We start from the raw sequence: 13,267 nt of genomic DNA, 5'->3' as shown, positions 1-13,267 counted from the left end.
TGCTCGAAACACACTCACACACACAGAGAAAGGGTGGTATGAAAGAAGGGTGAGGTGTGTGGGATGGGGTGGTATGGGACAGACACCTAATTGTAAATAAAATGGGTTGACGCGTTGTCTTATGCCGACTTTGGGGTTCGGGGGTATTATTAAATTGATTTTCCTATCGCGTATTTGTAATGTTCTATGGCTACCTCTACCTAGATGGACACTAGGTCTTCACCCACACACACACACACACACACACGTAACAATTGAGAATTATGGAAAATGCTTATCATGTGATTAGAGAGCGAGAAAGAGCCAGAGAGGGAGTGAGAGGGAGGAAGAGACTGCTTTGCTAATATTAATCAGGGCCAATAAAACTCTAGTCACAATATCAATTGAAGGGTATTTCGGGCCGTGATTTCTGTTTGATGATGATAGTGAACTAGGGTGATTTATGATCCAAATGCAATGATATCAATCGTAAGCAAAAGCACGAGGAGAAGCCGCTGACTAGCCTGGGTTCCCCTCACCACCATCACACACACACCTCTACTCCAATGTGGGTCATGTGAGTGCAATAACGAAAGGAACGCCACACGATCATGATGGGCTAAGTCGTAATAAACCAATGGAAGGTAAGTAAATCTTAAATTTGCCAAAATTAACTTTAGCATTTGCTGCAATCTTCATTAAAATTGAAATTTAATGAAATATGCCTTAAGATTATCTCTAGAAGATAGAAGCCTCCCATTTAAGTGATAGAGACTTACTCTATCTTAAGAGCCCAGGGAGACAGTCGAACAGTAAAGAGAGAGAAATGGAGAAACCACTTGAAAAGCATTGAATGAATATAAGTGAACAGAAAGTAACCCTTTATGAGTTTGGTATTAGGTAGATAATGCGTCTAAGACAAAAGTTAACTAGCTGTATGCCTATCAGACTTAAAATATAAACATATATACAGTAGAATCCGGCTATAACGACCCTGCGCATAACGTCCGTCTGGTTGTAGCGACTAAAGTTTGATGAGTGATTGATTTTTCCCAACACAAACCTTTATGAAAGGGCCTCCGATAAGTACGTCCTCCGGATATATCGACGAAAATCGTCGGTCCCTTGAGCGTCGTTATAGCCGGATTCTACTGTAGTACTCTTTCTATATCCCAACTACTTCAATACTTAAAAAGAAGTACTATGAAATACTTCCTCCAAAATTTTGCTTACTAAAACAGAACACATAGAACAGAACACAAATAAATAATTTGTTGTGAATAAAGTCCTTAATATCCTTTTACAGTTTCAACAATTCTTATTAAACTGACATGATTTTTGCTAGCTTTTTGAATTACAAGCACAGTTGAATTTGAGAATAAATCCTTGAGCCTAAATCTCAATTCCTTTGGAATAGTTTCATAAGCCTTTCAAGCTGATTTCAATAAAGTAAAATGAACAGACAAAGAGATATAAATTCAGAGAAAGGGAAAGTGGCATGGAAGGAGGGCAAGTGATGAGGGGAAGGGCAGAGAAGAGAAACTGACGATAAGCGTAAAGCTGATTAAAAACTGAAAACTATTGCAAAAAAGGATTAGTTAAGTGAACCAAATAAATGAACTCGAACTCGAAACTCACTCGCAGGCTTAACAAGGCAACAAATTTTTGCTTTGTAGTCATTATCAAAACATTTACCAAATGATTTTCATATGCAAAGATGCAAATAGAGAAAGGGAGAAATGAGGGCGAGGTGAAGAAAGAAATACAACTTCATGTGTGTGTGTGTGTGTGTCGGTGTGTGTGTATGTCTTTATGCCTCACTTGCCGCAAATTAGCGGTTTGAGTTTCGAGAGTTTTGGCAAAAAGTTTTTAGCTACTTTTCAAGACGACAACGGATAATATCCTAGACTCGTCCTCCACTCTTTTCCTCTCTGATTTTCTCACTCTTCCTCTCTCTCTCTCTATCGCTGTGTGGGTGTGCGCTTTGTCTCGTAAACCGCTTATAAATCATTATAGAATTTTGCCATTTCATCATGTGTCTTAGGTACTAGTTAAAAATCTTTCACCCTTCCCCATCAAAGTGAAAGTTCAAAGTGAATGTCTAATTAGTTGCCAAAAACTTACCTCATCCAGGGGACATCCTGTAGAGCGGAGTACAGCATGTGATTGCAGTACAAGCAATTTAAGCAATTTATCCTTGATCTCACCCAGTGGCGAGGTCTTGGCTCTAAGGATGACAATACGCAAAGTGATCACCGAGGTAAGCTCACCCAGTATATCATTAACTGGTATAGCCGGATTATCGGAGATCTGTTCCAATGGTATGGGTTTCCAATGTTTGATAATAAGAGAGCCTAAGAAGGAAATTTTACCTTATGAATAAATCTCGAAAATGTCTCATTTTAGTTTTTACCCACCTCTTGCCGTATTGGCCACCTCTTGGGAGTAACCCAAACGTTGTAGGGCTGTCTGAACTATTTCACTCCAGGGCGTGGCAGCGGCTATAATCACATAACTGTCTGTTTCAATATTGGGTCGCCTCTTCCAGGGCTGGCGACTGTCAATGGTCAGGGAGGCGTGCAGGGAATGCACAGATTCCACCACACAATGCAATGGAAGTGATTTGGCTGCAAAATAAAAATGCGAAAAAAAGGTTTGGGTTTAGATATTATTATAAATTATGATGATGAATTTTTTGATAAATGTGCATTTTAGAGGAAAAATCAGTTTACTAATCGGTTTAACTCAAATCACAAGTGCAAATCGTATTCCAAAATATGTAGATAGATATTTAAATAAGCAATTATAACATATTTTTTCTACCCCACCTCCAAAATGTTTATATATATATTATAATAAATTATTGTTCATGCGGTTAGCCACAGCATTTGGTTTTAAACTGCTTAAATGGAATAATTAATAAAGGCATTTTAGACCCAAACCCAACTCCACCCCTCTCCACCCTTCTTGCACTCCACTAACCATCCCTTTTACTGTCTAATTTGGTTCGTTTTTTTTTTTGAATTTAAACTAGTTTCTGTCCATTATCTACTTAAATATTATTTTTGGCAAAATATTTATTTTTTGGAACCAAATCAAAGTTGAAAATTGCAATTGCAACGAATCGGATCGAGTGAAGAAGGGGGGGGGGGGGGGGGGGGGTTCTATAGTAGGCAAATAGGCTTAAAGCCCAAACCCCCGTAACATAATGGTATTATTAATTATTCCAATTATAAAAATTGTAAGCAGTGCACAAAAATGAGTAAGAGAGAGAGAGAGTGAGTGAGAGAGGGGAAGAGATCAGAGCATATGAGAGGGGAAATAGGGTCAGAGGATTGGCGAGCCGATTGGCATTGGCGCTTTTCAATTTCTGGCATTCTGGTTGGCCCAAACTCATTCGAAATAAGTCAAAAAGAACTGGCTGACCAACGAACACACAACACAACACAAAAAATAAGTTCAACCCAATTATATGCGATTTTTATTGTGGGTGAGCAAGTGTGTGAGTGTGTGTGTGTGTGTGTGTGTGTTGGCCATGCAAATCTTTTAATTGCCATGAAAACCTCATTTGAGGGCGAATTGGCATTAAAAATAAATACATCAATTGTGTATGTAAGTAGGGAAAAAAACGTTGAAAAACTGGTTGAAAAGGCACCCAACAAATGAGGGATAAGTTGTAATTCATTAAATAATCACAGAAAATAAAAATAATAATAAATGAATCATTGTGATATATATCCATACATATTATAAAAGGTAGATAAAACAATACAATCGCACACACATTTCATATTATACACAGCAAAAAAGTTAAGAAATGTGTAGAATGGTTTTGTTTTGGCCATGTGAGAGAGTTGCTTTCACATGACCCATTGAATGCTCATCATTAAGACCAATTGGCTGGGACTCAATCAATTTAGATAGAAGCAGATTCTGTGTCAAGTCCTTGCTTACAGGATCAGACAAATTTGATCATACAAATTATCTGTCTAGCTTTCAGAAAAGGATCAGACAAATTTGATCATACAAATTATCTGTCTAGCTTTCAGAAAAGAGTTTACTGTCTTTATATTAAATAAATCATAAACATTGTTAACTTTTTTTCCAAAATCTTGCAAAATGTTTAAAAATTATAAGTGACAATTTTTCTATATTTTTAATGGTTTAATGGTTTTTTTATATAAAAACCTTTCTTTTCATTTAACCTCTTCAAAATGTATTAACAATAAGTTAATGTATTAACGATAAGCTTACGAAAAATTAATATATCAGTAACATAAAGTATTATGTACAGAATACATTTGTCGGATGTATTTGTCGGAGATTGAATTAGGCATTTCAAATAATTTGAATTGTGTGCCTTCTTTTAAGGCGAATTGATCAGTGTTGAGTAATGAAAAACATGATTGTTGAATAACTGTATAACATTAGAAATGTGCGATGACAGTATATGTTGTGGTCGAGTGTGGCTCAGTGTGCGGTTGAGAGAAATCAGTCTCTTTTACTATTGAAATTCAACCTGAACACACGTCGAGACTCGCTGCAGAATTTTAGTGATACAAATGGAAGCCAATAGTGGAAACAACGATTCAGGAATCCCTAAAACGCCCAACTCTCCGATATATTTATAAAATAAAAGAAAAATTTCTATAAAAGATTTATTTTAATCAAAACTGAGTTTTATTTTTATTTATTTTAATAAAATTACTAACTGGAATCAAACATTTTATAACTAATCTGACTGATCTTAACCTATATCGAATAAGTTGCTTATACAGAGGCTTATAGTCCTGCTGATTAAGAATCTATGACTGCCAGAGCAGGCGAATATTCCCCAATTCTATAATTCAGAGTAAAATATTTCGCTGCCAGGGCGGTCAAACAACACGCCAAATAAAACATAGCATTTGCCAACACTGAAATGTAGCTTTAGTCGATTTTTTCACTTTTCAACACTGAAATCTCGAGTTGCTTAGGTAAATATTTACCAAATCTTGTAGTTTAGATTTTTAAAGATATTTTTAAGGATTATTTTTTATACCTAGCAAATCTCTTTCAAATATCGTTAAAAGTCAAATCTTAAATACAAAATTTGGGGAAAGGAAGGAAACAAACTCAAAGAGTTGTGTATGAATTTGTTAAGGTATTCATTGGCTTTCGGTTAAATTTGTAAAATGAGACACATGAAAAAAAAACCCAAATACATAAGTAAAAAGAAGCAGCACCAAGATTAAAATAATCTCATTTTTGTTTTTGTAATAAGTCCATCAGTAGTTGTTCTGATTTAGTGTGTTGAAAATTCCATGAAATATTATTTTTTTAGGCTCATTTTATTATTTCAACATATTAGCAGGGAAATTCAGCTAATGGTGCATGCTATACGCATATTTTGCACCCCCCCTCTTTAGCCTTCCCTTCCTCTGCTATTCAAATTTGCCGCGCATTTATAAAATAGCTGGCCAAAATGTAGACTGAGCCTATGGAATAGGACAACAATGGATGGGAATTTTGTGTAGGCGCAACCAAATAATAAACTCATTAAATCCATTATCCCTGCAACCATGATTTTGGATGTGAGTTTCGAATGGAATGGCATGGAAACGGGATGGTGTAGTGTTTCACCCGAAATGCATATGAAAAGGATTCAATGTTTAAAAGCGTATTGAATGCACCTGCCATACAGCCTATGCCGAGTGTGTGTGTGCATGTGTGAGTGTGTGTGTGTTGATTTTGGTGATTTTGTGGTGAAAACTCTCGTAGAGCCTAAAGCCAACCAATGAAGCATACCACTAATTGTTGCATCATCAGCTACCATTTAAAATAAAATACTTTCCCTTCCCAGACAAATACACAAACTTTAAGTTGGCCATCATTATCATCCACATTCTGGTCCAAGAGAAGCAGCAGACAACGTAGACGGCGGCTTATCCTTATTAGCATTATCAGTAGAAAAATAATCAAGACAGCCAGAGAGAAAACAAATTGAATTTAAAAAGGAAAGCCAAAGCCAAAAGCCAAGCCACAGCAGCAGCATCCATCGAAAGGAATAAGGAATAACCTTTAAGAGCACAACCTTCAAACCCCAACCAACTCGCAGGACCAGACATTGACTCTCTACCTCTAAGCTGACAAACGATTTCCACATAGAATTATTTCTTGTTCCCCACGAGCCACGCGGCTTAAGATTTATTAACCTGAGAATTGAAGGCAATGGAAATAATAATAATAATTCGATATGCCAGTTGTCGACACGACTTTGAATATACCCTGCAAGAAGTAAGAAAGTGAATGATAACCTTATGATACTCGTGTTTTTTAATGCCAAGTCAAATGTCTTTGAATTGTGTGTTAAAAATATTGGAAAAATGTTAAAATTAATGATTAACTTTTTTAAGTGAATGAATTTGGCTTTAAATGGATCTTTTATATAAATTTCTGCAATGCAGTTAAAAGTTCTTTAAGTAGGTAAGGTTATTTTATACATTTTGGAGCTATAAGATCTTGTTTTTTTATAAAAAAGCCAAAAGAAAAACCTCTGAACAAGGACGAAATTTGCAATTCTTTATAGTAAAGCCAGAAAACAAAGTCACGTAAGGGAAGGGAACAAAATGAAAAGGAAAATGTCCCTAAATGTTAGTTTGTAGTTAAAGTTAATATCATGAATGGAAAACGACGAAAAACTAAGAGATTTTGAGAAGAAAAACATCATCAACTAATATATATTTTAGAGATCATACACAAGAGATTGTAAGAAGAAAGACATCATCCACTAAAATATATCATATATTTTTCAGGAGGTCTACAAAAGGTCAATTTGATAAAGCATTTTCTACTACTCTATTCTCAGCCTGATAAAAAGGTTTTCACTATCCCAGGGTAATTTAGGTATTCTCGTTTAACTTCTAATTACAGGGTATAATAATCAAATTCTGACAATCTCACTGGCCTCGTTTCTCCAGCTCTATGGTTTTTTTTTTCTCTCTCGGCATTGCCTAAATTGAATGTTGAAAATAAATGGTTATTAGCCGAAAGGGAGGATAATAACCAGAAAAGCCACCCTTCTCCATTTACAAGCTGAAAATTCCAAGTTTCTTATTATATATACATTTATTTAACTATGTATATGTATGTATGAATTTTGTAATCTTTTAAGAAATTTTTTCAGGCATAAAATACTTGGCAAAGTTTTCAATGTGTTCACATAAGAAATTGACCAATTGGCTGGCCGACTGGCTGACCAGCAGCAAATAATTAGAAATTTTACCTTCTTGAAGGACATCAAAACGATTTAATCCTTACATAAAACACTCGAACACACACACATAGAGTAGGAGAGAGAGAGAAAGGAAAAGGATTATACAAAAGTTTTCCGTGCAAATATTTGTAGTTTTTGTTACTCGGTTTATGTGTGTGTGTGTGTGTTTGTGTGTGGCATAAATTGTGTGATTGTTTATTTATAGGCAAAATGTTCATAATTTACTTATTAAAATCATTTTGAGTGATTTGGGTTTTTAATATCCTTAGACGGGGTGGAGATGGTGGGGAGAATTCAAATTGACCAGCCAAAGAAAAGGGTTGACCATTCTGGCCTAGTCTGACTCCTTCCCCCAACTATTTCGAGAGAGAGAAAAAAAAAAAAATGTGAAAGCAAGAGTGACCGGAAATTAAGCAATAGTCTTAGGGAAATTGCTACAAGTTTTCCAAATGTCTTGTCAGCTCAGCTTCTTAAAGGACTTCATTCTGCATAAATGTGTGCGTGTGTGTGTCTGATGTGTGTGTGTGTGTGTAAATTTTTATTTACACTTCAACTTAAGTCCTACTTAATTGCAAACTCTTTTTAGTTGGAATTTTTAATGTGTGCATTTTAATTTATAATGCCTCAGACCCGTAGAAAGTATTTGTGAGGACGACTTAAGAACTTTGCACAACAGACTCAAGCACACACACACACACACAAACACACACACCCGCAAGTCTCACACCTTTTCTTGGCACCCGTCTTGCATATCCTTTTTGGCATTTACTTTTAGCAAAAATGAAAAACCATATTAAGACTATATGAAAATCATTCTCAACTCTCAAGGCTAGGTCGAAGAAGCTGCAACTAAGCCTGAAAAACAAAAGAACTGGCAGGAAAAAAGGACCAAAGCTAGAGTTTTTTCTCTTTAGTGTCATTTTCTAACACTGGTTTAATCACACACAAATAGAAAGAGTTCAAAATGGATGGGAATTCTAAAAGAAATGTGTCATGTCTAGTGGAAATCTCCTGGCAAGTTGTAGTTTAACTTTTGAAGACCTTATAGACTTAATGGATCATATATTTATAGTCAAAGATATTGATATTTAACCTTTAGAAGGAATTTTATGCTTTACCAACACTGTTAGTAACAGAAATATTGCTTTAGAGCTAGTGAGTTCGAAGTGATATTTGATACTAAAAGAAAATAGTTCAAATTAATTGGCTTTCAGTTTTAGAGACTAAATTAGCTTATATTTTCAAAACTTCTCTGTCAGACAAATTGTTTATCCAAAATCAAAAAGTAAACCCTTATCTTATCTTGAACTAATCCGACATAGATCGGTGATTCAAGACAAAATTAATTTCGTTCTAGGTTTTTTGTTTTTTTCCTCCAAGTGTTTTTGGTTGCAGGTGTTTCTTGGGGTATCAGGGGTTTATGATAGTCAAACGAATGCGTGCCGGATGCTAAGCCTTTTGTTCCGATTCAAAGTCAATGATCTTTCTTTCATATGCATTTATGCGAATAATTTGTATTCAGATATACATACATATATACTTTTATTTTTTGCCATGTTGCATTTTGTTTTCTTTCAAAACTGAGTCAGAGGTATATTTTTGAAAACGAAAGGGAATGAGGGGAGAGGGAGGGGGATGGCTGGTGGTGTGTGTATTGAGGAAAAACATGTTGAAAACTTTTAAGCGGATTATAATTAATGCCGTCAGGCATTTTCTTTTCTTTTATCGTTTTCGTTTTACGCGTCTTAGCCCGCCCCCATACCAACAAATTGGCCCACACCCCTTTTTTGGCCGAATGCTGCATTAAGCCAGCAGCTCCTCAATCCGAATCTAAAACAATCAAAATCTATAATAGCCAGCCGGAAATCAAGAAAATCTCCCTTATATAAATACGTATATATGACTATATAGAAGTCTGAGTTAGGCAGAGAGAAAGAGAGAGAGAGAGAGCGAAAGAAAGTTGTAAATGTTAGTCAAAATAATCCTAATGAAATAAGCCTGGCCCATGGCGGTAATTTATTTGAACCCGTCTCTTCCTGTTTTCTTGTCTTTTGCTGCTCCTGTTTCCTGGTCACCTCCTTTTAAACCCCATCTGCTTCGGAATTGGCAATTGTCTCAGCTTTTTGTGTTTTTGGGTTGTGTAATAAATTCATTTTTTGTCTTTAGACATGTAAAACTATGCATGGCATTGAGTGTGTGTATGTGTGTGTGTTTGTGTGTGTGTGTGTGGTGTGTCTTAGACTTAATCCTTTTTGTTGTTGATTTGGGACCATCATCAGGTGAGGCCAGAAAAACTCAACAGCCAAAGCAACGAACTGCCCAACCTCAGAGTCTCAGCCCCTTCACTTTCTTTTTGACCCTCTTCTTCTCGGGCACCCCCTGCACACCTCCTCCCTTGTCGCTCTGAATGGATTGTCTTAAGTGGTTCTAAGCTTTGTCTGTGAAGCAAACCAGAAAACATGCTTATGCAAGAAACAAGGAGCTGGGAGCTAGAAAACTGAACGTGGAAAGTCTTGGTCTCTAGTGGCATTAGCAGGCTGCTCAAGGCATTGCAGCACTTCATTAGTTTTTGCCATGAAGGACATAGTCTGAGACAATGGACAACTGCGCCACACGATAATTGAATGCAGGTCGTTGAGTTCGGTTCGGGTCGGTTGTCGAGTGAGCCGATTGAAGAGAGAAAAAGCCATTGCCAAATCCTTACAAAAGGGATTATGATGTGTATTTTTGGTCAAAGTGGCATACAGTTCTCTCTCTCTCTCACATCACTTTAACTCAACTCAAGAGGCAGTTACTTGAAAAGGATTTATCTATGTATGTGCTATGCAAACTTATGCAATTGAAATAGGACACGAAACGTTTGATTAATTGATGACGTCAATTGAAGTGAAGAGCGAAAAGTAAATATCAAAAACAAGCAACTGGAAAGTTATCTCTGATTTTGGGCGGTAATCCTATCAAATTCTCTCAAGAAAACTAAATTGAAAAATGTTAAAAGAATGCAAATAAGCATTTAGAAAATATATATTTTTTTGCGTGTGTGTTTAAGTGTGTGTGTGTGTGTTGGACAAAAGGATTAAAAATATGAACTTGCAAGATCAAACTGCAGTCATGTGTGCAGGCAGCGGCAACAACGGCTGTGCCACAAAAGGACATGCTTGCCACAAAAGGATTTTCACAATTTGTCAAATACCATCAAGTGGTGGACAAGGGCAAGGACAAGGACACCAAACAGAGAGGCAGAGAGAGAGAGAGAGATGGAAAGGGAGAGTGAGACCTCTGCTTGTTTATAAACCCAAAGGACATACAAAAAATAAGGGATTTAAATGTCGATAATATGTCTGCAAACACACACACACACACACACAATTGCACTCACACACACGCCGAACAAAACTCACAAAATGTTTGCACAAAATGTCAAAAATCAACTTGAAATTGTTGAACCAGAAATAATCGCAGCCAAGAAAAATAAAGAGGGGACAATCAGCAAAAAAAATGAAGAAAAGATGAAAAAATGAAATCAGTCATTGACTGCAGCAAAGAATAATCACCCTCCAAAAAAAGGAATTAATGCAATAAATGTAAACCAAGAACCACTGAAAGAACAGCAAAGAATTGAACCTCTAATGGCCCATGGCATATATGATGGATGTGATAAAAGTTTCTTAATTAATTTAACTACTTTTGAGTGGTTTAATTAATTTAACTACTTTTACTACTAATTTAACTACTCTAGAGTCGTATTTATGTAGTTTCCATATGGGAGAAGCCACTCTGGAAAGATCTCTTCAATCTATCCTATGAGTAGATTTTAGTAGATTTTATATAGACATTTTCATTTTAAAAATCATAGCTTCTAAAGATTCATTAGGATTTGCTTAGTCTGCTTTTCATGTAGGAACAACAAAAGGAATAATATTTTGCCTAACATTTGCCAAATATTCTACAAACTGATTATCCTAAAAACAGCGAAGATGGTTCAAAAAGCGGAAAAAAATAAGTTTTAAAATCAAAACTAAATTTAAGCTAGCTTGAGGTCGATAAATCTTACTAATTTACAAGATTTTAAATCATATTAAGCACAAAAGGTGGGCAGGTTGTCTGTATAGCTATTTCAAAAACCACGAAGTTCTATCATCAGCAGACTTCGCTAAAGAATCCACAGTTGTAATGGTCATACCATATCTTCAAGGCTAAAAGTAGTTGGGAATTCAAACTACGTGAAGCGAAAAAAGAACGGCAAAGCTTGCAACTGCAGATTCTACCTTTTTTATGGGCATACCCTTGGGCGCCATCACAATTAGTGTAAAGGGCTTCGCCTTAACAAACTAACCATCGGGCCCAAATATTTTTGTTATAGTATATTGTACTATATTCAAAAAACATGGTTTACAGTATGTGTAATAAGGCGGGTCTTTCGTTTTTGTTGTTTGTCTACATTTCGATATTTAAATAAGTTTAAATATATAAATTTTATATTTAATGTTCGTATTTTAAAACTTGTACTCAAAAATTGAAGAATTTATTAACTCTTGGGGATAGTTTCATTAATTAAACAATCAATCAGGGGGAATTTAGCCTTTGTCACCCCCCGTAGATCCGCTACTGACCTCTTCTTAATTTGGATTACTAATCGTTGATTTTCATAACATTTCCCAATAGTTTTTGGCTACTAAATCTATAAGACGAAACAAAAAGTACTTGGTTTTTGATATTTACTTTTCTTTTAACTTTTGACCAATATTTTAGGTAATACAATGCAGAAAACCGAAAGATTAAATGTAGATTAAAATAGAACGGAAAATTTCATTCTAAACTTTTCTTAAATAAACTATAAAGTTTTTGATTGAAATGAGAAAATCTATAAAAATCGAGGCATTAATTGAAACAAAAACTTTAGTAAGTTTGATGAAAAATTTTTCAAATTACCCAAACTGTTAACCCAACGAAACTTTGTGTAAATCATTTCTATTGAATATATCATATCTTAAGAGTTCAAAACAAGTCTTGAGCTTAATCTTAGCCAAAAAGTAATAAAAGACTTTAAGTTTATTGGAAATTTTCAAAGCAAAAGTAGATTATTGCAACAAAATAGCAGATGATGCCAAAGCCAACTCTAACGTATATACATGTATGTATGTTATATGCATGTAAATATCTATCTGATTATTTGCATAATGCTATTAAGTTGGTCAATTGTTTTTATCCTTAAGATGCAGGCCACCCAGGCAGAGTAGATAGGTTACTTGGTTGGTTTGTCATTTCAATGAAATTGGCATCAAGTGGCAAATTCTTTCACTATCATCATATAATCATAATCATCATCGTCTTGGTGACAAAAGCAACAACATTGCCACACACACACACACACACACAAAAAGAATGGGCAGAGACAAGTTGGAGGAGCACTGAGCTGATTCTGTTGGCCTGGCCAAGTTGGTATAGACCCGGCCACAATACACAAAGCGAAAGCAAAAGCAAAAGCCTTGGCGGGCGAGCAACCTTAATCACTTTAGTTATCAATATTACTTATTTACGTTGCTTCTACTTAGCGCTTAAGACGCTTTGACTCTCTGTGTCTTTCTGTCTCTGTGTCTGTATGTGTGAGTGAATTATAGGCCACACATATACATAAATATATATCTATACTATATATAGTATATATATATCGATAAATGTATACAAGTATATGCTTGGCCTGGTCTCGGCTAGCATTACGTTTAAATCTTCCTGCTTAAAGCCAAACAAAGTCATATATTTCCTTTTATTTTTTGTCTTCTGTTGTTGTTGTTGTTGTTTTCTGCTGCATTGATTCAATTAAAGTCGTATTGAAGGGGGGGAGAAGACTGGGTAAAGGCATTAAAATATGAATTTTAAAATGCGAAAAGAGAGGAAACTGAATACTCATACGCCTAGTTGGCGGCATTGATTAATATAATCCGCTTGCGAGTTTTGGCATTAAGTTACAACCAGACGATGACGATGACGACAGTGAAGGTGGAGGAGGGGAGGACGAACTGATGTGGGTGA

At 35.6% G+C, this 13,267-nt stretch overlaps 1 protein-coding gene across 1 annotated transcript in view; it reads right to left on the bottom strand.

Annotated features, from left to right (window-relative positions):
- Window positions 1–13,267, bottom strand: part of LOC6638169 — a 56,819-nt gene that overhangs the window by 3,818 nt on the left and 39,734 nt on the right. Inside the window, exons 3-4 of the mRNA XM_002061244.4 lie at window positions 2,397–2,606; window positions 2,104–2,333 (exon numbers count right to left, since the gene is read on the bottom strand). Coding sequence (XP_002061280.3) covers window positions 2,104–2,333; window positions 2,397–2,606 — 440 coding nt within the window. The remainder of the gene's footprint in view (window positions 1–2,103; window positions 2,334–2,396; window positions 2,607–13,267) is intronic.

The sequence above is a fragment of the Drosophila willistoni genome, assembly GCF_018902025.1.
Source record: "Drosophila willistoni isolate 14030-0811.24 chromosome 2L unlocalized genomic scaffold, UCI_dwil_1.1 Seg139, whole genome shotgun sequence".
Taxonomy (NCBI): Eukaryota; Metazoa; Arthropoda; class Insecta; order Diptera; family Drosophilidae; genus Drosophila; species Drosophila willistoni.
The sequence above is the reverse complement of the archived record's forward strand: the minus strand, read 5'-3'. Positions and strand labels throughout refer to the sequence as shown.